Source organism: Ammodytes marinus (assembly GCF_949987685.1).
Source record: "Ammodytes marinus genome assembly, chromosome: 1".
NCBI classification, from domain to species: Eukaryota; Metazoa; Chordata; class Actinopteri; order Uranoscopiformes; family Ammodytidae; genus Ammodytes; species Ammodytes marinus.
The window spans coordinates 2,711,747-2,737,295 of NC_137230.1; the positions used below are offsets into that span (position 1 = coordinate 2,711,747).

General features: G+C 42.4%; 1 protein-coding gene across 1 annotated transcript in view; it reads left to right on the forward strand.

Annotated features, from left to right (window-relative positions):
• Nucleotides 1-4,429: 4,429 nt before the first annotated feature.
• Nucleotides 4,430-25,549, forward strand: part of adamtsl3 (ADAMTS-like 3) — a gene marked incomplete at both ends in the record, with an annotated part of 231,862 nt that continues 210,742 nt past the window's right edge. The window contains 2 exons of the mRNA XM_080045594.1: nt 4,430-4,438; nt 5,987-6,106. Coding sequence (XP_079901720.1) covers nt 4,430-4,438; nt 5,987-6,106 — 129 coding nt within the window. The remainder of the gene's footprint in view (nt 4,439-5,986; nt 6,107-25,549) is intronic.

Here is a 25,549-nt window from a genome sequence, read left to right on the forward strand (position 1 = left end):
ATTCAACAAGTCTACATACGGTTTATTATGTACTGTCATTGAGGGTTTTCACTAGCCTGGCACCGCCTGCCTACCTACTTCCGCTCTATTTTAATTTCACTTCAGTAGTCAGTCTGGGGGCCTATCCGAAAACTTTTTTTTGCATAGGAAATTTCCTTTCCTATCGAGATGAACCGGAAGTACTCGGCGGATAGGTGATCCGAATTCTCCAAATGCTTAGGAAAGGCATAGGAAAGGAGCCTCGATTCATCCTTTAACCCTCCTTTAGCATAGGTTACTCCTGACCAACCTATGCTAAAGGAAAGGAGATAGTGGTATCCCATAATCCTTTACGGTGGCAAGATTTAAAGCAACAGGCCACCGCCGGAGTTTACCGACTCTACACGAATACGAACGACAGGTAAAACAGAAGAGAGGAGAGGAGAAGAGAGGAAGATTTAACTCGGCTAAAACAAAATACCCCCCCCCCCCCACACACACACACACACACACACAGGCTAAAGATAATAAAGAACTCATAAAAGACCAACATCATAATAGTTATTTTCGTAGCACATAATTTACACCATAAGAAAATAAAATACCAACTTCACATTTAATGAAGTTACTGGGGGCAGTTCATTTCAACATCAACACAAGTGTAGCCTCTTTTTATTCCACATGTGAATTGGGATATATGGGAGTGATTCTCACTCTGTTGGCGACAACCTGATTAAAATCAATATGAAAAGAACGCATGGATCAAACGAGCGCTTGTTGTGGTCAATTTTCGGAGAATAGGCTATAGTGTAGTTTCACGCTAGTGACTCACGTCAGCAATACTCGTCGTCGCGCAATGACGTCGGTTAGGAAAAGTGGAGTCGAATTCATTTGAAACAGCGCTGTCCTTTCCTATGTTCGATAGGAAGCACCTTTCATCTCTCCTTAACCCCGATGACGTTTAGGGGTTAAGGCATAGGAAAGGAGGCTTATAGGTTAGGAGATTGGACTTTACGGATAGGCCCCGGGGCTGCGGTGTATTCATGGGTTCCTGCTCGAACAGATTTCTGTCAGTCCAATCAGCGATTGCGTCAGCAATGACGTCGGTTAGGAAAAGTGGAGTCGAATTCATTTGAAACAGTGCTGTTTTTTCCTATGTTCGATAGGAAGCACCTTTCATCTCTCCTTAACCCTGATGACGTTTAGGGGTTAAGGTATAGGAAAGGAGGCTTATAGGTTAGGAGATTGGACTATTCGGAGAGGCCCCCAGAGACAGCCAAAAGTCTCTTTGTTGAACGCGATCTATGATCGATTGCTCTTCCTTGGGTCCCCAAAGTTTTACTCTGAATTTCATACATGGGATTTTGCAGTTGAATTTGGCACGTTGAATTTTTTAACGTTGAATATTTGATTTTGAATATGAGAACATTGTAAAATGAAGGTGAACATTAGTTGTTTAAAATTGAATGAGTTAAATTCAGAGGCAAAAAATTCAGATACGTTATTTCAATGCTGCAAAAAAATCAGATACATTATTTCAATGCATAAATATTCAGTGCTTAAAATTCAATGGCTTTTTCATTTTCAAAATCCGATGACACTCATTTACTTCCATATATTTTCATCCTCCTTTACTTTTGTAAAGCGTCCTTGGGTTTCTTTAAATGCGCTGTATAAAACAAAGCTATTATTATTATTATTATTATTATTATTATTATTATTATTATTATTATTATTATTATTATTATTATTATTATTATTATTATTATTATTATTATTTAAGCTGTACATTTATATTCCACTTAGTAAGTAGCTGCCTCACCTAGCTTTAGCATCAGCTTTGCACAAGTGGTGTCTCATAGCTGTGACTGTGCGTTCCACAGGAGCGTGGCGCTGCATTAAGCTGCTCTGTGTTCAGTCAAACCACTGGACATTCTTGTGACCCGCACTCTCATTCTGGTAAGACGTTCCTGCATGTTTAGTTCTAGCTGAAAGTGGATCACAATGAGGGCCTCAATAAATCCTACATTTCTCCTGCCACAGCTCTGGCCTGAGTTCTATTTACGGTGCTCTCTAGGGTTCTCGTATCTTCAAGTATCTCTTAATTAGCTGGAGAGGAAAGCTGGGTTATGTTACATTCAAAGTGCAGGAGGTGGTGTAGACACAGGCTGTGTTCGAAAAGCCATACTAACGTCCTTCCTCCTACGTACATACTCAACATGTACAGTATTTACTACATACTATCTACTTAATGCCACCTGTGTCATGGTTGTTGTGTCCTTGGGCAAGACACTTCACCCACCTTGCCTTGTGTGAATGTGTATGATTGCTGTATGTTTGAGGTGGTGGTCGGAGGGGCCGTTGGCGCTGAATGGCAGCCACGCTTCCGTCAGTCTGCCCCTGGGCAGCTGTGGCTACTATAGTAGTTTACCACCACCGGTATGACTGTGTGTGAACGAATTGAACCAGGAACCCTGTAAAGCGTCTTTGAGTGCCTAGGCAATAAAGCGCTATATAAAACCTATCAATTATTATTAATGATCGATTGTGTATGCAAGGTTTGTAGGACCGTTTACACTGAAGTATACAGAAGCAATAAAGAATTTAAAAAAAAAACTTCTGTGTCGTTTGAAAAGACGCAATGCATTGTTGGGAGGTTGAGCAGGAAAAGTAACCTGTCGATCCATAAACAAAATCTTCCCGGAAGTAAGTACTCATCCGGGCATTTCTCGCCTACACAAACTCGCATACATATCCAAAATGTACCCAAATTGACATCAAAATTAGTATGAGTAGGACCTTAGTATGGCTTTTCGAACATGGCTTTTGGACCCATACACACACACACACACACACATACTGTAGACACACACATGTTTGTAAACAAGTGGCAAAGTGAGTGGAATGTGGCATTTATTTATTTTAAATTTTTTTAAGGTAATCTTTTGGCATTTTTATGCTTTATTAGGTAGTTTGGAGAGACAGAGAGGAAATGTGTCAGAGAGGCTAATGACATGTAGAGAACGACCACGGGCTACATTATAACCCGGGTCTGCTATGAAGAGGACTGAGACTCTTAATTGGCAGAGAGCAGTGTGTGGTGACCCAAGGAATAAGATCAGAGTATGGTATGATAAAATAATAATTCATTTTATCCTAAATAAAAAGCATACAGTAAAAGATGATAATGAGGAAACTATTTGAAACAATTAGTTAAAAAAACAAGTATGGCCAATAAAAACTAGTCTTTGTAAACAATAAGAAGGAATAATCTTAAATGAAACCAAAGCAAAACTATAATAAAAACATAACAGCCACATAATAAAAGAGGTTGGAAGCTCAGCCCTGTTACCGAGGAGGAAGGTCCACATTTTTTGGTGTGGCCGTAGGTTAACATTCCATGTCTCTGCTTGTGGTGTGGTGGCCTGCTCCCATATAGCAGCCACATCCAGGAGGGTTAGCAGACCCGTGGTTCAGGGGCTCCACTCAAGCCACTCCACTCTGCTCTCTCCTCAGCAGCTCTGCGACATGGAACTCACCAGACAGTTCAAACTCCTGCTGCTGACTGCAGGCTACTGCTTGAATGTTATTGCTGGAGGACACTTCACTTTTTCTGGAACTCCCGGCTAGCCGACTACATCATAGATTGTTGGCCCCTCGGCTGGTCTCCATCGACCCCCTCCAGCAACAGTCCTTTCTGGTTAGCAGTAGCTACAGCAGCACTCTCAGTACCTACAGTAGGCTTTATTGTTATGGAACAACAGCAATCAAATTAGTTAAAAGAACGTAATAAAATAATCAGACTATGGTATTTTACTTTGAAAGAGACTATGACATTTTGATAAGTAGGGGAGAGTGGCCTAAGTTGTGCAGGTGGGCAAGTTGTGCCACCCCTTGTTTCTAGAAAACCATAGAAGAAATTGGAAATGTGACCACATATTTAAGAAGAGCCATCCATTTGACTCATCCTGTAAAGAAGGGAGAAACATGGTTTAAGTCTGGTTTAAGAAAGAATTATATGGAGGTTGACATACAGCCAAGTACAGTTTAATTCCAATAAATCAACACTTGATGTAGGAGTGAGTCAGGATTGTGGAACATCAGTGTCAGATTGTGAAACATCTTGTTGAATCACATACATACAACCCGTACACTGCAGAGACGGGGGCTGCTGGCAAGGTGTACAATACGCTGTCCTTCCACTGCTGTGTAAACTCAATTAGAGAATTGCTCTATGCTGCTCAGCACGGCTGAGACTCAGTAACTTCACAGTAGGACCTGACTCTGTGTGTGTGTGTGTGCGCGTGCATGCGTGCGTGCGACCTAGTATGAAATCCACCACTGGGATGACACATCATGCCTCTTTCAGACATGACTTTATTTTCAGTGTCCTCCACTCATACTGCTCACACTGACCTTGTGCTCATACTTAGAGCTTTCTATCAGAATCATGGCGAGAGTAAAGCACAACTTCTCTCACATAAGGGATGTGTCATCAACTACTGAAATCGTTCGTAGGCGGTCAGTGATATACTTTTATGTCTACTGCACCAAAAAAAATGGCTACAAGCTTGGGGGTTTGGTGTTTTGTGCCCCCAACGGAGCCTTCAAGGTAGCGCTGGTTAAGGTTAGGGTTAGGGTTAGGGTTAGGGGATAGGGCCTTCCAGGCAGCGTTGGGGGCACAACACACCATCGAGCTATACAGTCACTGCTTAATAAAGTAATATCTTTGATATTTACATGAAATCAAATGACTCTTGGCACTGCCTCAGACTGCCAAAGCCTCATAGTAACTTCAGACTTTGGAACAAATCTGCCTCACTAACTTTTTGTTTTGTTTTGCCTTTTGTTTTTGTGTTGTCACTTTTTCAGTTGTGTGTGTATGTGTTCTTTGAAAAAAAAATCTGAATCCATCTGGCCAGCACACACACACACACACACACACACGCACACGCACACGCACACGCACACACACACACACACACACACACACACACACACACACACACACACACACACACACACACACACACACACACACACACACACACAGACTCTCTCTTGTCTGTTTCTCAGGGGAGCCCTCTAAATGTCAGATGTGGGTTATTCCTATCCAGTGTCTCAGCACAGTCTCAGTCCCTGTTAGCCTGTTAATCAGTCTTCCCCTGCCTGTCCAAACCACTGTGTGGAGGGTAGCCTACATGCAGCTGCTTGAATCACAGTGAAATTAATAGAAATGATTCGGACTGGAGCAGAGTGTATTAAGGATCAGAAGAAGTATCATGGGTCAGATATGAGAGCACAGCTTTTCTCTTTTCTCTCCCAAGTTCAGAAGTGTGTGTGTGTGTGTGTGTTTCTGTGTGTGTGTGTGTGTGGGGGGGGGGGTTAGAAAACACAACCGTGGTCTTGGTTTAGCCCACTTGTCACAGAAGTGCTCTCACACACTCACACACACACACACACACACACACACACACACACACACACACACACACACACACATAACACAATTCCCCTCCACTTTTTCAGTATCACTCACTTAGTACATCTCTCTATTTTAGGGTGTGTTTGTATGGTAGCACCCGCCAAATGCAGGTACATTTAGTCTAAGAGAGTAGGAAGTTATTGTGACCACCCGCCACTTTGGCTGGTGAACGATGTGTGCTCTGCCAGCTTTTCTAGCGACTAATAATCATCCATGAACTTAACAGTGTTGGTGCGGATGTCAAACACACCTCCGCTGGCACTCGGCAGCTTGTTGGCAAAACTGAGGCGTAACATTGCTGCAGGTTTAATGATGTATTTGCACTCTTTTATGATCACGTGAAAAACATACGTATGTATCATATAAAAAAATATTCTTTTTTAGTTTTATGGAAAGAGAAGAGATTGGGGTCATGATCATGATCAGACTTGAATAATATTGACATGCACTGAAACTGTGTGTGTGTGTGTGTGTGTGTGTCTTTGTGCGTGTGTGTTGGTCTTTGTGTGTGTGTGTTGCCAGTGTGCAGACAGACAGGCCCAGAGTGCAGTGTTCCTGCCAGAGTTTGCCCTCTCCCCTCAGGGCAGCTTCATGGAAGACGCTACAGGAGATCAGTTTCTTACCTACAGATATGATGACCAGGTCAGTCACATACACTCTTTATTTTTCCTAAGAACAGTTTGGCTTTGCTATAGCTGAGGCTTGTACATTTTGAACTGGAATGTCATCAGTTTATTTTTCATTGCTTCCATGTTGTGTATTTACCTTTTATTTGATTATTTATATTTTCTGGTTCAGGTATGGGGTCTTTCAGTTTGAAAATTGACTGGCCGGCCACCATGTGAAAGAGTTGTACTGATCTCTGTTAATTAGACATTAGTCAAACTGGAACTTTCAAATGAGACTGGAAATACTTTAAGACGGTAGATAAAAGTGAGTTGGCATTTGGAAGTATTCACTTTACATTTTTCAGTGGTCATATTTGCTAATGCACACTTGAAAATCAACTCACTTTAAAATGACACATTAATATCAACCATAGGGGAGAGTGGCCTGAGTTGTGCCAGTGGAAGAAATTGGAAATGTGACCATATATTTAAGAAGAGCCATCCATTTGACTCATCCTGTAAAGAAGGGAGACACAAGGAATAAGATATAAGCACATTTAAGCTAAAAAAAACTGTGTTTTGCCTTTCAAAATAAAATGTCCATGATCAAGGTTTTTTGATCATTGTGTCAGAACAATTATATATAAGTTTGAAAACATTTGACACATGTTTTAGTGATTTAGTATGCTACACTTTGAGTCTATACAGTTAGCACGATGCCAGCCCTAAACTGCTGCATCATGCTAATTATCCAAAATTCTGGGGTTGGGGTGATTTGTGCCAAAGGACCTAGGTGAGTTATAAGTAAGTAAGTAAGTAAAATGTATTTATAAAAGCACATTTATAACAGTTTGCACTGTCCAAAGTCCTGTACATAGTGCATTCAGTAGGTAAACAATGAAGGTAAAATAACAATAACAAAAATAAAAGACATAAAGCCCATACATCCACTGTATATAATACCCTGATTCAGAAAATGGCAGCCTGAGCCCACTGCTTGTTAGATGATTTTCGCGATCTTTTTCGCGATCTTTTCAACTTCCGGTCGTAACAACATGGACATATACATCTCATAGAGCATAAGATTCTGAACATTTAAAAAAAAAAAGTAAGTCTCTACCCCATTCCTGTGATGAGTTATGGTCGTTTAAAGAAACCACCGAAATTAGCTAAAACGGCTAAAGCTAGCTAATACTCCGCTAGCTAGCGTTAGCTCTATAGTGTTCTGTCTTTTTTTCACCGCATCATGTCATCGGCACTCACCCAGACAGATCCGGAGCTTCTCCTCCTGAGATCTGAGCTCAAGTCAGTGGAGAGTCTCATTCACGATCTCCTCCAGCGGCAGTCCTTCCTGGTCTCCAAATTAGCTGTGCTTGAAAAAGCTCCTCTTTCAAGTTCTCAGGCACCGGTTAGCGGCGTTTCTGCTGCCCAGCCTCCCGACGCTGCATGGACGTCTGTTGTGAAGAAGGGCAGACGATCTTCTACACGATCTTCTCATCCTCTTCCTCCTCCTCTGCTCTCCTCTCCATCTCCTCCTCCTGTGTTGACGCGCAATCCATTTGCTCCGCTGGAGGTGCTATGTGGAGCTGCTGAACCTGCGGCTCGTGTTGCCGGCTCTCCATCTGCTTCGCCGGTCCAGACCTGCTCCAGGGTGGCACGTGGACGTCGGGGTTCCACTTCCCAGTTTGGATGTCAAGATCGCCGCCGTTTACCAGCTCCATCTGGAAGTGTGTTTCCCTGTGTGCACCCCTCCGTGCCTCCTCGAAGTGGTGCCCCCGATGTTGACATCCGCTGTACAGGTGAGGCTCTCTCTCGCGGCTGTGCCCTGCCCTCACCTCCTCCCCTCTCATCGAAGCTGTCTCTCTACTGTGGGAGCTGCTTGAATCGCCAACCTGAGATCCTCATCATCGGTGACTCTATTGTCAGATTTCTTTGTCTCCCTGGTGCTTTCACCTATTGCCTCTCTGGAGGAAAATCATCTGACATTATGGAGCTAACACCTGCCCTCGTTGCCCTCCACCCTACTGCCCACACAGTCATCCTGCATGTTGGAACTAATGACGTAATGAATAAACGGTCATACCAACTATTTGACAATCTACAGAGTCTGGCCCTCACCCTGGAGAGCCTGGGGAAATTCTGTATATTTTCCGGCCCCATTCCCACGTCATCCAAAAGCCCTGAGCGCTACAGCCGTCTTTTGGATTTCCATGAACGGCTGGAGTCCTGGTGCTCGGGCAACTCTCTGGGCTATATTAACAACTTTGACTCTTTCTCTAGACACACACTACTCAAATCTGACGGCCTCCATCCCAATGCCAAAGGTATTAAAGAACTTACTAATCACTACATTCATCACATCGCATCTTGGCATAATTCGGACTGATATTTACCACAGCACGACCCTACCAAATCATCCCCCATTAAAAAAGATCTCCCCAGGGATCCTGCTGAAATATCCCCCAATTTAACTCATAACAACACCTCAAATTGTCCTTCATTCATCCCAGACATCACTGACCCCCTTTGCTCTAAACTAAATTCCCCACAAATTCTTAAATCAAGAAAGGGCTTGGGTTTTCTTCATCTAAATATTAGAAGTTTATTGCAGCATGATAAATTAGACCATGTAAAGATTTTAGTGTCCCAGGCAGATCCAGATGTCTTGATTCTGACTGAATCCTGGTTAAAGAAGAGTACAGATGACTCTATTGTGGCAATTAATGAATACAATTTATTCAGAATAGACAGAAACGCAAGGGGTGGGGGAGTGGCTGTCTATGTTAAATCCTGTTATTCTGTAACACTTTTACATGCTGTCTCTGTTCCAAATTGTTTTGAATTTATCGCGCTAGAATTATCTTTATCATCAAATGATTGTTTTGTTGTAATTGGTGTGTATAGGCCCCCTTCTGCTGTTACTAGCTCCTTAAACGATCTAGCACATATGCTCTCCAGTTATGTAAATAGAGAGGTAATTGTGATGGGTGATTTTAACGTTGATTGGCTTTCTGGTGCCTCTGAACCTTTCAAAGAAATCTGTAGCAACGTTAATCTTACACAATTAATAACTGAGTCCACAAGACCCAATCTAAAAAACCCAGCAAAATCAACTTTAATCGATTTAATCCTATCAAATAAAATAAATAAAATAGTCTCAGCTGGTGTTTTTGAGCTTGGGATTAGTGATCACTGCCCAGTGGCCTGTATCAGAAGTATTCATTTAAAAAGATCTCAACCTAAAATCATAATTAAGCGTAATTTTAAAGGGTTTAATGAGCAAGCCTTTTTAAGTGATCTCCGTCATAGTGACATTCAACTCACTACGGAAATTTCGGATGTTGAGTTAGCCTTAGACTATTTCATCAATAGTTTCACCTCAATTATAAACAAACATGCGCCCCTTAAAAAGCATAGAGTAAAAAATAGATCAAACCCCTGGTTTACAAGTGAACTGTCTGATTTATTTTCTGAAAGAAATAAAGCATGGTCTCTAGCTAGACGCTCTGGAGATAATACCAATTGGACTATTTTTAGACAATTTAGGAATAAGTGCACAGCCATGGTCAGGAAAGCCAAATCCGAATATTACCTTGAATTAATCTCCGACTGCTACTCTAACCCTGCACTATTTTGGAAAGCTGTGAACTATAATAAAAACAATTCTAGCACAGTTCCCACTCAGATCAAATTAAATGGTCACACTCTCAATGATCAAAAAGAGATTGGCTTAGCTTTTAATAAACATTTTGTAGCTGCTGGTCAACTCTTTCAAAATGGAGGTTGTACACCTTCTACAACCAGTAGTAACGTACCGCCTGTCTCTCAAACTCCTATTTTCAGCCTTGATCTTCTTCCCACAAGTGTTGTTGTAGATGCGCTCCTCGCCATCAACCCCAAGAAGTACATGGGAGAGGACAATTTGGACCCGTTTTCAATCAAGCTTTCGACACATATAATATCAAAACAAATAACCCATATTTTTAATCTTTCCATCTCCTCTGGAATAGTTCCTAAAATTTGGAAAAAAGCTCACGTAATTCCTTTACATAAAGGTGGTGACAAAAATAATCTTAATAACTACAGGCCAATTTCCAAACTCCCATGCCTGGCAAAAATTCTAGAATCACTTATTAATAATCAGTTAAAAACATTTTTAACTAGTGCTTCCATTTTGAGCCCATTCCAATCTGGTTTTAGGGCAGGTCACAGTACTGTCTCTGCTGTGACTTTGGTTGTAAACAACATTGTTACAGCATTAGACAAGAAAAAGCACTGTGCAGCACTTTTTATTGATCTTTCAAAGGCCTTTGATACTGTTGACCACCATTTGCTTTTACAGAGGCTGCATGACATTGGCTTTGATCATTCTGCATGTAGCTGGTTTAGGGATTATCTCTCTGATAGACAGCAGTCAGTTAAACTCGGAAGATACCAATCTGAGTTTTTAACTGTTACAAATGGTGTCCCACAAGGCTCAATTTTAGGTCCAGTTCTTTTCACAATTTATATAAATAACATTGTTTCATCGCTAAAAAACTGTCATGCCCATCTATACGCTGACGACACAGTACTGTATTGCATTTCCGATTCGGTGCACCAATCTATTCAGAACCTACAAAGCTCTTTTAACACCCTGCAGGACTGTCTAGTGGACCTCAGGCTGGTTCTAAATACAGACAAAACCAAATATATGTGTTTCTCCAGAGCAAGAACTACAAATTTGAATGATTTTAATATTTTTACAAATAATGGATTTTTAATTGAAAGAGTCACAGAGTACAAATATCTTGGCATCTGGTTAGATGATAAACTCACTTTTAATTTTCATATAAAAAATCTTGTTCGTCGACTACGACAAAAAATTGGCTATTTTTATAGGAACAAAACCACCTTCCCTTTATTTAGTAGGAAAAGGATTATTGAAGCAGTTTTCATGTCTGTCCTTGATTACGGTGATGTGGTTTACCGGCATGCATCACATTCATGTCTTAAACTCCTGGACTCTGTTTTTCACTCTGCTTTAAGGTTCATCACAGGAGATGCTTATGACACACACCATTGTCTTTTATATGAAAAGGTTGGGTGGTCCTCCCTTAAAGAGAGACGTGACGCACATTGGCATATTTTAATTTACAAAGCCTTGACCGGGAAGCTTCCTCGTTATTTAACTGAATTGCTGCAAATCTCAGATGGGCTTTATCAGACCCGCTCCACTGACATGCTTATGCTTTATGTCCCACAAGCCCGGTCTGAGCTAGGAAAGACAGCTTTTAGCTTCAGTGCCCCTGACTCCTGGAACAACTTACAGCAACAAATTAAACTAAATAACTTCATATCCTTTAACCAATTTAAACAAACTATTTTAAATCTGCCAAACTCTACCTGTAACTGTTTTAATTAGGCTATATTGTACTCTCACCCATTTAATTTTAATTGCTACCACTTAATTTCACCACTGTGTAAATGTTTCAATTGTTTTTCTCTTCACCTGTTGTTGTGTATTTGATGTATTTGCGTTGAATATTGTTAATGTATTGTTGTTTTTCCTTTGAATTTGTTTGAACTCGACGTCATTGAAAATGAGGGTCACCCCTCAATTGGTCTCTCGAGGATAAATAAAAGTTAAATGAAATGAAAAAATGAAAATATAAACAAAGATAGTAGTGCATAGGTAAGATAATTAATGGGGAGGAAAAGCCAGGGTGTACATATGGGTTTTGAGTCTTGATTTAAAGGCAGAAGTGGAGGGGGAATCACATTTGTCAGGTGGCAGTTGGTGGTTCCACAAGCAGCTAGTGCAAAGTACATTTCTTTTTGGCATTTTTATGCTTTATTGACAGTGTAGAGACAGAGTTGAAATGGGGCAGAGAGGGGAGTGACATGCAGAGAACGACCGCGGGCTGGAATCGAATCCGGGTCCGCTGCTGGCCGAGGCCCATAGGGGGGACGCCCTACCAACTGAGCTAAGGGCGCCCCCGCAAAGTACATTTCTGAGAGTTGTGCCAGTGGCATGGGTCCTTCTCATATAATTAGCATATTGTGATAAAGTTGATTATTTTCCATAATGTAATGATAATAATTGAACTTTCATATATTTTAGATTCATTGCACACCAACTGAAATATTTCAGGTCTTTTGTTGTTTTAATACTGAAGATTTTGGCATACAGCTCATGAAAACCCCAAATTCCTATCTCAAAAAATTAGCATATCATGAAAAGGTACTCTAAACAAACTCTTAACCTAATCATCTGAATCAACTAATTAACTCTAAACACCTGCAAAAGATTCCTGAGGCTTTTAAAAACTCCCAGCCTGGTTCATTACTCAAAACCGCAATCATGGGTAAGACTGCCGACCTGACTGCTGTCCAGAAGGCCATCATTGACACCCTCAAGCAAGAGGGTAAGACACAGAAAGAAATTTCTGAGCGAATAGGCTGTTCCCAGAGTGCTGTATCAAGGCACCTCAGTGGGAAGTCTGTGGGAAGGAAAAAGTGTGGCAGAAAACGCTGCACAACCAGAAGAGGTGACCGGACCCTGAGGAGGATTGTGGAGAAGGGCTGATTCCAGACCTTGGGGGACCTGCGGAAGCAGTGGACTGAGTCTGGAGTAGAAACATCCAGAGCCACCGTGCACAGGCGTGTGCAGGAAATGGGCTACAGGTGCCGCATTCCCCAGGTCAAGCCACTTTTGAACCAGAAACAGCGGCAGAAGCGCCTGACCTGGGCTACAGAGAAGCAGCACTGGACTGTTGCTCAGTGGTCCAAAGTACTTTTTTCGGATGAAAACAAATTTTGCATGTCATTCAGAAATCAAGGTGCCAGAGTCTGGAGGAAGACTGGGGAGAAGGAAATGCCAAAATGCCTGAAGTCCAGTGTCAAGTACCCACAGTCAGTGATGGTCTGGGGTGCCATGTCAGCTGCTGGTGTTGGTCCACTGTGTTTTATCAAAGGCAGGGTCAATGCAGCTAGCTATCAGGAGATTTTGGAGCACTTCATGCTTCCATCTGCTGAAAAGCTTTATGGAGATGAAGATTTAATTTTTCAACAAGACCTGGCACCTGCTCACAGTGCCAAAACCACTGGTAAATGGTTTACTGACCATGGTATTACTGTGCTCAATTGGCCTGCCAACTCTCCTGACCTGAACCCCATAGAGAATCTGTGGGATATTGTGAAGAGGAAGTTGAGAGACACCAGACCCAACACTGTGGATGAGCTTAAGGCCGCTATCGAAGCATCCTGGGCCTCCATAACACCTCAGCAGTGCCACAGGCTGATTGCCTCCATGCCACGCCGCATTGAAGCAGTCATTTCTGCGAAAGGATTCCCGACCAAGTATTGAGTGCATAACTGAACATAATTATTTGAAGGTTGACTTTTTTGTATTAAAAACACTTTTCTTTTATTGGTCGGATGAAATATGCTAATTTTTTGAGATAGGGATTTTTGGTTTTTCTTTACTTTTTTGCCAAAATCATCAATATTAAAACAATAAAAGGCTTGAACTACTTCAGTTGTGTGTAATGAATCTAAAATATATGAAAGTCTAATGTTTATCAGTACATTACAGAAAATATTTAACTTTATCATAATATGCTAATTATATGAGAAGGACCTGTATACGCTGGTCACCAAAAAGAAAGTGATCGTCTACAGTAGCTCAGAAGAGACTGACATCTCCATTCCTTAACAACACCACTGACAAGAGTTCAGATGGCCAGAAAGATGATGATGATGACTTTTTCATTGTGAGTTTTGCAGGGAAAACCTTTAGATCTGCTAGGCCTTGTTTAAGAAAATTGACCTTCAATCTTTGTAAAATATTTACTTTATTTACTTTAAATAAACCTTAAACAAGTAATTGTCTTATGGATTTGTCTTGCATTACAGTTTATGAGATATATATCAATGGCACAATTTACCCCATGGTATTCTTTCCAATGGCACAACTTACACCACACCGGTGGTAAGTTGTGCCACAAGACAACTTTTTTTCCAAAAGCTATACATTTTTTTTATTTCAGTTTATTCCAGATCCAAAGTTTTTATTGCCAGGGATGCACAACATCCTGAAATATATGTACATATTTGAGTTGGAGACATAACTGTCAACTCACTTTAAAATCACCTTGAGTAAAAAGTGGCACATCTCACCCCACTCTCCCCTACACATTAGCATGGCACATTTTAAGAGATAAAAATGCTATTTTTAACTGCTTCAAAAATGCATATTTCTCTGAGAGTTATTTCTCTACATTTTATACAACACTGTGAATGGACCCTCTGTTGTGTCAAAGGCTATTGGGTGTAGTCGAGCGCACGCACACACACAAACACACTCAACAGAACCATTTTCTCCTTATTACTTTTCTAATCTAGATTTATATTTTATTCAGTACAACAGAACATAAATCAGGTTAAAACCCAAGCCCCAACCTCAGCGATTTTTACCGGAATCCAATAAGGAAGTGACCTGCAACTGTAGTAACCAGAAAGTGCCACTGGGGGTGGCGCCAAGACGAGCAGTTTTTCTTTGACTCACTTGTTAGATAGGCCGTTTTCAAAGTCTTATTAAACCTATTTACAGCCTGGGCCACAAAACCATTTTAGTCTGTATGTTTAGGTCATATCTCCATGACAACACTGAGGGGCGTGAATTTTTTTGGCCCACGCTAGTTTTTATTCTTTTGGAGGTTAAAATGTATTGGCGCGATCTCTTGAGTGACAGCTCTCCGGCCGTTGTCCCTCACTTTGCCTCGGAGGTATACGTCAGCTATCTCCCTCCCCCCGACGTGACGTCGATTCCCCTTTTCGGCAAGAGGAGTGAGGCGGAGTAAAAATCTCACAAGATGGCGACGCGCACAAACCAGGATTATTGGGTGCCGTGTGAATAACTGAAGTCAGCCCGGATGCTACATCCATATTATTTACTATCTATGGTTAAAACCTTGAGTACATTGGCCCTCATTTATTAATAAGTGCATGGAAACATTCTTACTTGCAAGAAGAAAAAAACGAGTACCCAATATCACCGTCGGATTTACAAAATGTGCGTACCAGCCGATTTTGTTCCTATACCACGTGACTTTGTTAGCCACCTGGTGGTCAGTCCAAAGTGAAAGAATGACTGGAATCATTTGACAAACGTCCATCAGTGGCATTTTGCCAAAACATGAGTGAGAAAGTGATTAAATCCAGCAAGGACTGTCACATAAAAGTAATTTTTTTATAATCCTAAAATTATATTTCTCAATTGCTTTTTTTATTTTTATAATGAACAACCATAATGAAATCAGTACACCTACATTTTATTTGAAAGAAAATAAGAATGCAAACAATAAATAACCGAAACTAAACGGTTATATTTTAATGTGGAAATTCTAATAATGCTGCAATGCAATCTTGGACTGGGAACTCAGCTTTTATTTTAATATTTTAATTATGACAAATAGTTATACAATCATTTATGAAGATGAAATCCCATATACATTTGGCCAATGCATTGCTCATAATGCAATGCCCACAACATACAAACAAAAACATACTTTATAAGCCTTTTTTAATGAATGTGGTTTTAATATGCTATGTATTTAATTGAAAAGTGTCTATTAACATTTTCTAAGACAGTCAAGCATGTATAATTTGTGCATATGCATGATCTGAGGATGTTCTAAATTTGTTCTCAGAATACGAAGAAATTCAGGTATGAAAAAATTGATAAATCACCGATTTGTGCGCCAAACGTTCGTACGCACAGTTTAAGCACAAACCTGTGCATACCAATTGTTAGTAAATCAGGGGCCAATGTGTTTTGAAAGCCTTTCAGCTGACAAATACCATATTACCCAGGGGGCAAAACCCTCTTTTTTCTGAAAACAGACATGGGCTGTTGTAAAAGGTTGTTCACCAGAAATGATATCTAGGACCTTCAAGGATCACAACCTGGGTGGACAACCTGGTCAACTACCTGCTGGAAAGCTACAGGTGGCCGAAATAGAAAATCGGAACCATGGTTTAATGCGAGGGTAAAATTAAATTTTTTTAACTTATCATCATGAAACTTTGCCAGTTGATTACTGGCATTAAAACAATGATTTTTTGTTTTGAAGTTTTTTTCAGAAATGTTTGAATATATATGCAAATTTGGCATATTTCACAAATTATGCACAAATTTGCACATCTTTGAAAACCAAAAATCTAAATATTGGACAAAGCCAGAGTTAAAATCTTTATTGCATTTTGACATTATATAAATGTGTTAAGTTTCTACATAACAAACTTCCTTTGTTAGAAATGGTGTGATAATTCTGGTTTGATAGTGGTTAGATTGACATGATTTGATAGTTTTTTTCATTACTCTGACCCAAAAATCTCAACTTCTAAATCACTTACATCAACTAAACTTTCCATAATCATTCTTAGCACCGTTCTGAATGTTGTTAAAGAAGGATTCTTTACACAGCCTTTTTTAATTTTATAAATAAAAAAATACTATATACAGCTCTTAAAAATGCATTACGGCATGTTTTGAAGAAGAAAATGTCTCATAAATCTGACTATGAACAACATGTGAAAAAATCCTTCTTCTATAACCTACAGAATAATGCTAAGAATGACTCTGGAATGTTTAGTTGATATAAGTGATTTAGAAGTTGAGATTTCTGGGTCAGAGTAATGAAAAAAACTATCAAATCACGTTTATTTATACATCAAACCAGAATTGTCACACAGAGGAAGTTTTTTATGTAAAAACTTAACACACTTATATAAAGTCAAAATGCAATAAAGACTTCAACTCTTGCTTTAGCCAATATCTAGATTTTTGGTTTTTAAAGATATGCAAATTTGTGCATAATTTGTGAAATGTGCTAAATTTGCATATATATTCAAACATTTTTGAAAAAAACTTAAATACAAAAAATCATTGTTTCAATGTCAGTAATCAACTGGCAAAGTTTCATGATGACATCTATAAGTTAAAAAAAAAATGTTTACCCTCACATTAAACCGTGTTTACGATTTTCTATTTCGGCCCCCTGTAGCTTGCAGCAGGTAGTTGAGCAGGTTGTCCACCCAGGTTGTGATCCTTGAAGGTCCTAGATATCATTTCTGGTGAACAACCTTTTACAACAGCCCATGTCCAAAAAAATCACTTTGCCCCATAGGTATATAGTAGTCTCTAACCAAATAGAGAAAGCTTGTTTGAAGAGATTGTAACTGAGTGGCCCCTGTGATCCTCTGGCTGTCTGCTGTGCTCAGGGTTGTTGTTGTAATGCTGTGCGTCAGAGCCTTGCACAGAGAAGTACCACATGATGTGTGTCTGTGAGTAAAATGGCTGAGCACTATCTGAACAGAGCCCAGTGCATGAACTACTCTATATGGCTTTTAACATTCAGAAATGAATGAATCCCCTTTTTATAAATGAATTTTTTACTTTACAGTGACGGACTCCCTGAAACATTTATGTGGCGTTCATGTGGCCAACATTCCTACCGGCTGGAGTTGTTGTGTGTGTGTTTATGTGTTCACTTGTATCACCTATCACCCTGTCCACCTGCTGTTTTACCTAGAAGAGTGAGAATACCCTTTCTTCTGATGCAACCAAGAGAACATATCCACTTAAATGTGGAGAAATCCTCATCCAATTAAATAAACCTAGATACTGTTAGAATCATGAATACTGGGATATGAATAATAAAACATTATAGTTGACAAATGTGTAGGAGGTGTGCTCCTACCCCATGCACCACAGGTTCCAAAATGCCTGTTTGGTATTTTCAGTGCCTTCAATTTTAATTTTCTTTTCTTTTAACCTTTATTTATACAGGTAAATCCCATTGAGACCGAAGACTCTTTTGCAAGGGAGACCTGTTTTCCTTTCCCACGTTACCATTCACACACACATTCATACCCCGATAGCAGGCTAACTATCGACATTCACACGAGGCAAGGTGGGTGAAGTGTCTTGCCCAAGGACACAACAACTATGACACAGGTGGCAGGGCGGGGATCGAACCTCCAACCCTTTGATAATCGGCCGACCCGCTCTACCACCTGAGCCACAGTCGCCCCCATATTTGACGCCAGTATTACATATATGCAAAGAAAATTAGTAATATAAAAGCCAGCAGGGAAATGGAAAAGTTGGGATTTGGCATTACAGTGTAAGTAGTGTTAGCCTAGTTAGCAAGACAGGCTGCAACATTTTTTTGTCTTTCATTTTCATCATTAATTAATTAATCTAATGATGTGTATCTCAGTGCAATTAATGTGGATTATTGTAAAGTCTAATTTCTAATTCATACAACCTAATTAGCTACTGCTTTATTATGTCGACCTCTCAAAGTGATGTAACATTAGGAAAAGCAGTATCCAAGTCGTGGAAAATACCTTCTTTTTGTTCAAAACCTTGTAGCAATACAGATGAAATCAGAGACTAATCCATGTTGCTGTGTGTGTGTGTGTGTGTGTGTGTGTGTGCGTGTGTGTGTGAGCGTGTGTGTGCGTGCATGCGTGCGTGCGTGCGTGTTGACAGGGGGATTGTTAACACACCTTATGACTGTAATGTGAATGTTCCTGGATCCCCTTATCATCTGCCTCTGGCTAAGGCAGCCTCACATACTGTTCGACATTAGAAAAGAGGGCAAGATACACATGGAGAGTTTGCACTCTGTGTGACTCCCCCTCACAGTGAGGAGTGCAGGTTGACTCAGAGCTGGCCTGTATGTCCGTGGGCTCATTTGATCATTTCTTGGTATGATTGGGCACAGATTATATAAGGTTTATGTTCTCTCTCTGTTATATGCTCAACAACTATAGGACAGTGTGAACAGGTTGAGCAGCAATGCAGCACTACATGTAAAGTATCTACATGAGTATATACTGAGAGACAAAGATTAAGTTAAAACATTGTACACAGTAATCAACAAGTAAATATTCAAAGTCATGGCTATGTGTGTGACCATCTGTGTTCAACATGCTTTAATGGCCACAAGCAGCCTGGAAAAACTTCATCTGAAGCTATCCCTGCGTTCCAAAACCCATACTTCCTTACTATGTTAGTATGCCAGAAAAAAGATTTAGGATGTCCCTATACATGTATGTCAAATACAGTATGCCAAAAATACCGGATGCCCTACTACATGAAAAAAACAAGTATGTCTTGGGAATAGAATCCAGTCATTATGTTTTAGCTGCCTTTAAGGGGTTGAGATGAATAATTATCTCATATCTTAAGGCTGCTGACTGTCTCCTCTCTGCTGGGTCGGCTTCTGTGTTTTGCTCCATTCTTGCACGGAATCAGGACTTTTTCACAAGACTTTTCTATTTACTCTGTAACAGATGTGAATCACACTACTACTAATACAAGAACACACTAGTAGAAACCCTTGTTATTGTAACAAGAGTAAATTAAATATGCCATAACCTGGGGACAGTATGCTTGTTGTCAATTGACTTTTTTTAGCTAACATTGAAAAGTTTCCAGTAGACTGAATCGGTGTGCCTCACCTAGACTGATACTGTTAACTAATTCCCTTACAACCCCCTTTTTTTTAAACAGACATGGCATGTTGTAAAAGGTTGTTCACCAGAAATGATATCTAGGACCTTCAATGACCACAACCTGGGTGGACAACCTGCTCAACTACCTGCTGGAAAGCTGCAGGGGGCCGAAATAGAAAATCAGAACCATGGTTTAATGTGAGGGTAAACATTTTTTTTTAACCTATAGATATCATCATGAAACTTTGCCAGTTGATTACTGACATTAAAACAATGATTTTTTGTATTGAAGTTTTTTTATTTTTATGTTTGAATATATGCAAATTTGGCATAAAATCACTGTGCCCCCTACCTTCATATTGAATATTGTTAAAGCATTCAGACTATATGACACATAATAAATACAAAGACAACCCCGTCAGTAGCATTGACAAAAAGCCTTTATGATTCTTGGAATATTTTTTAAAGGTGTTAATCAAATACGACAGGTCTACGTGGTTTGAGGTTTGCTTGGCACGAGTGTACATGTCCACAGCCCACTGAGGCACCGAGACAGACAGGCTATTGAGTGGATGTGCTGTAGTGGGCTTTCTAATGGCAGGGAAAGGGAAACGATATTTACGTATGTAACTACAGTTCTATGAGTTCCGGATGACCGCCAGAGGCGGTGCTTTCAGCACTGGATGTTCCATCACGCGCATGCGCAGGTCGAGATCTTATACCAAAATAGTCACCTGTGACACCTGGGTGACCCGAGAATATGTATATATTCCGGAAGTCACTCGAGGATCTGTTCCAACTGGATCTTCTCGCGGTATCTGAGAAGTCTGAGTGACAGAAAACTCTGGCGGTCATCCGGAACTCATAGAACCATAGTTACATACGTAACTATGGTTCTATTTCGTTCCTACTGACCGCCAGAGGCGGTGCTTTCAGCACTGGATGACTTATACCAGAAAGGTCACGAAGAGTCCTCACCAATTAAGGGCTTACAGCCGTCAACAAGACAGCCGCCATCCCACAGGATGAGGAGCAGAAACATTTACTCTGTAGAGCCGCGCAAAATTACATGATGAAGACCATGTAGCCGAGGCGCAAATGTCCTGACGTGGAACCCGCTTCAAGGCAGCCCAAGATGTAGCCATACTCCTGGTAGAGTGGCACTCAACGGCCAAGGCCTGGGGAGCCCCTTTGCTCTATATGCATTCACAGACCACATCCACAAGCCAGTGGGAGTGTCTCTGTTTGGACAGGGCAGCCCCCTTCCTGCAGCTCCAATAGCAGACAAAGAGGTTATTTGTCTTACGCAAGCTGGTTATTGCCACAACATATGCCCTAAGCGCCCGCACCGGGCACAGTGGGTCTGACAGTCTTTCTGCACCCCCTGGTGAGCCCAGGAGATTAAAAGCAGCCAACTCGATCGATTGGTTTACATAGTGGGGAGACAATCGTTTGGATAGGAAGGATGGATTTGGCGAGAGCACCACTCCTGACCCTTCTACATGCCAGCGCAAGCACGCCTGGCTCACTGACAAGGCATGGAGTTCACCGACCATTTGCAGTCGCAATGGCAAGGAGGAATGCCGTCTTCATAGACAGCCGCGTCAGGTCTGCCTGACTCAGCGGCTCAAATGGGGGTAGACCTAAGGCCCTCAGGACTACATGATGGTGCCCTCAGGGGTCGTGGTGGCTGAATGAAGCCTCTGGCCTCCCTTCAGTAACTGCCTGACTAGGTAGTGGGACCCTACCGTCTGGTTATCCACCCTTGCATGTGCGGCCGATATCGCAGCCACATAAACGCGCAGGGTGGAAGCAGCTCTCCTGTTGCCCACACAGACTGCAGAAAGTGTAGTATCACTCTCAATGAGCAAGTCCCTTGGACTTCGCCATGTGCCATGCACTACTGTGCAAACAACTTCCACCTGTTTGCATAGAGCCATATAGCGGAGAGTGCCCCTTGAACTTAAAAAAGGTCTGGACCTCTGACTGGTCGCAATACGTCAACAGTGGGTTGTGGCTATCAGGAGCCACACACCCAGCTGCAGGCGCCCCGAGTTCGGGTGCCCTACATGTGTACGCCTACCTGAGACAGAAGTTCCTGTCTCTCTGGAAGGCACCAAGGGTCTCCTTTGAGGAGTTTTAGTAACGCTGGGAACCATGGCCTTCCTGGCCCATGTGGAGCCACCAAACGTAGGCTGTAACTGCAATGCCGTCCAGTGTTACTAGTAAAAAGAGAATTAGAGGAAATGCATAAAGCAGGCTGACTGGCCAAGCATTAGCCAGAGCCTCCTGTCTTAGGGGGCTGGTCCACTAGGAGAACCAAGGGGGACAGTGGGTCTTCTCTTCGGAAGCAAAGAGATATGCCACTGCCCTGCCATACTTGTCCCAATCATGCCTACCACCTCCGGATGGAGTCTCCACTCCCCGGGGGGTGGCCCTTGGCGAGAGAGAAGGTCTATCGCTGTGTTCCAGACACCTGGAACATGGACAGCTTAGATAATGGGGGAGCACCCCCATAAGGAGCCCTTGCGTAACCCGCAGGCCCTGCTTCGATCTGGTGCCCACCTGGTGGTTGAAGCCTGAGTGCTAAGAACCCTGCAAGGAGTTCCAGCCTATAACATGCTCCAGTCTCTGCTGGGCATCCCACTGGCCTACGACAGTCCTGCACTAATAGACTGCGTCCCAGTCTGACAAGGAGGCGTCTGTCTCTACAACCTCACACCGGGAGATTCCTCCCTAAGGGCGACCCTGCAATCATGGATGCCCTCTCTCTCCAGGGTCTGAGGGCCCGAAGGCACTGCCCAGACACCCTGACCATCTTGTGTCTCTGCCACTTGGGGTCCAAGTGGAGACCATTCGCCCAGATCTGAAGAGAACTCACTTTGAGAAGGCCTAGTCGGACCCTCATGGATGCCGAGGTCAGCATACTCATCAGTCAAAGGAAGAGGCTGTATTCCAGCAGCCTCCCCTGCATGAAGTGCTGTAGTAGCTGCCGAATGGTAGCTACGCACTCTGGAGAAAGGCAGGCTCGTACGGCCGCCGAGTCGAGCACCAGCCCCAAATAACTCACAACCCAACACATGGTGTAAGGTTGCCCTTTGTAAGATTGATCGTAAGGCCAAGCCTGTTCCCGGCTGGCTAAGGAGCGTGGCTGTGTCCCTGACCGCCTGCTCCTGAGTTGGGCGAAATGATCAACCAGTTGTCTAGGTATGGCAGTACACCATACTACTGAGCTGTAATGGCGACAGGGATGCTGCCACACACTATCTAATATACGCAGAGCCAGGGACGGCCCAAACGGAAGAATCCTGAACTGGTACACCTTGCCCAGAAATGCAAAGGGGAGGACCACCTGTGGCATTGGGCAGTAGGGACCTGAAAGTAGCGTCCTTCAGGGCTATTGACACAACCCAGTCCGCCTGAGCGATAGACTGGGGGCCACCTGCAACATGCAGCATGTGGAAAGGAAGAACCGTGAGGCACCGATTCCGCCCTCTTAGTCCAGAATGGGACGAACCCGCCCCACTTCCTTGGTACCTGAAATTAGGCTGAGTAGAACCTACCGAGCATCGAGTAGCACCCCCAGAGACTCTAGGGGAGGGCGGTGGCTGGACGCCGACTTCCTGGCGCCTGAAATGCCGACCGTAGCACGGTGTTACAGCGCTGTTCAGAATGTGCTGAGAAGCACTGGCCCCTTGATTGCCCACCTGGACGTGGTTGAAGATATTGGCACGGGGTACCACAGAGGTTCCCGGCCTGGAATCAGGCAGAGGTGCACGTCGCAGCGTGCATCTACTGTCTAGCCTGGTCAACCTGAACACTTCACACCGGGGCCTGAAGCGTCCAGCCTGGGATCACTGGAAGAGAACGGAGGGTCTGTCGACACACCTCCGACTGGGACGACCGCGCCAGCCAACCCTGGCGGCGCGCTGCGTCACAGTTGACATCAACCTGCCTAGCTCCCTAAGTCATAATGCAAAGTCTGCAGTGAAGCATCACTGAGGCTCCGTGCTGAGTGACCAGCACCTGACCCCTGTATGGTTTGCGACCAAGCCAGGACTATGTGAGAAAGCAAATTCCCAAGACGTCCTAGTAAGGAGGTCGTATGTAATCTGGCACTGGGGCCGAGGGCAGCGCACATCGGTTCTCAGAGCCTCGTCTGGGGAGACAACCAGGGATGCTATAGCAGGCTCAATCGGAGCTAACCAGTCCAAGCCCTAACTATCAGCATTGTGCATGGCTGCCAGAGCTCTGCTGTCACTAGTGTGATGGGAGAGCCCTTAAATCTGGCACCGCTAGAATAATCCAGTGGCGGTGTAAAACTATGCTGCCCACTGGCGAGCATAATTACAGCAGGCTTCGCACACAAGCGCAACGGTGTAACGTGGAGCAAATAAGCCGCTTACTGGCAAGTAAATAATGCCTGCAACCGGGCTTCAGGCAAGAGCAACCGAGCCACGGTGCGACACCGCTAGAATAATACAGTGGCAGAGTAAAACTATGCCGACCACTGGCGGGCAAATACAGTAGCCTGTGCTGACACGACAACGGTGTGACAACCAAAATAACACAGTGAAGGCGACCTTTGGAAACCCAAGACGCTCACTGGCTAACAACTAACGTATGCAACCGGGCTTCAGGCGAGAACAACCGAGCCACGGTGCGACACCGCTAGAATAATACAGTGGCGGTGTAAAACTATGCCGCCCACTGGCGAGCAAGTTACAGTAGGCTAGGCAATCAAGCTTTTGGCGACAGCACACCCATTGTCCATATATTTCTGATTTTCAAAAAGACATAAATGACTTGCAGTCTAGCCAGACAGTTCTTATTTGCTGATGGCACAAAATAAACACGATCGCAGTATGGAATATGTCCATGATTGTCAACAATTTTGCAGATTTCATTTGCTGCTTGCTGCTTTTCCCGCCCCCAGAACGTCTGTCCAATGAATGAATGACCTCAGCACACGTGTGGTTTTGCTTCGTAATGCTGGTTCACTTACAAAAAGGACAATGTGAAGGTTGACCACACCAAACAAGAACAATCTAAATTCTATTTGGTCTGGTCCAAAGCAAGATTGGATCAAAATCCTATGTGCTTCTATTATAAATGGTTGTGAACAGAAATATGAGACGACAAGTTTGGTGTGTTTGCTTTTTCTCAGTTAGCCCCATATGAAGGAGTATATTAAAGAATGCACATTATGTCATAGATTTGACCATTCATTGTCCATTCATTACAAAGAGTAATGTAATTGAAGTATTAAACTGGCGTAAGATGACTTCATATTATAGCGGGGGCCTTAATGCTGGAAGGGGATGGAGGCTGTAGCCAGAGGGTCAATGGAAATCCTCTGAGAGATCTATTTGATACATTTAGGCCAGGCTTCAAGTAATGGAGTTGGTCTCTTATTCTAATAAATATGTATGTAGTCAACTGCATTCCATCACCAATTTTTCATTAACACATGGATTCATATGATAATCATAAAATGTCATGTTTTGCTTCTTGACTGCGTGTTAATATTTCTGACTCTTTGTTTGCCTTATCATTTAACCCGATAGTTTTAATTGTTAACTCTCGGCAATACCTTTTAGGATTGATGAGATCAGGTATTTTGTCACTGCCTGTGTATTGTGTTACCTCATCCAAGGTTGTGTGCCATCAACAACTGCTTCTGCCTGCAAATTTGCTGAACTTGCTTCACCCCTATTTCAGTGAATCTCCATTGCATTGGAGCAGTGTTACTGTGTGTGTCGCTCATCCTTGGTCTTCAGTCTCTCTCAGAGAAATGGTTAATGAATGGATTTATATAACACTTTCCTTCCAAAGCCACAGATTCAAAGCACTTTACGATGTTTATTTCTCTCAACCATTGGAATACATATTGAACTAACACACCAATGGTGCATGCATGCACGTGAGTGATTATCTGTCCTTATTCAATTGTACTGAATATTCTCTG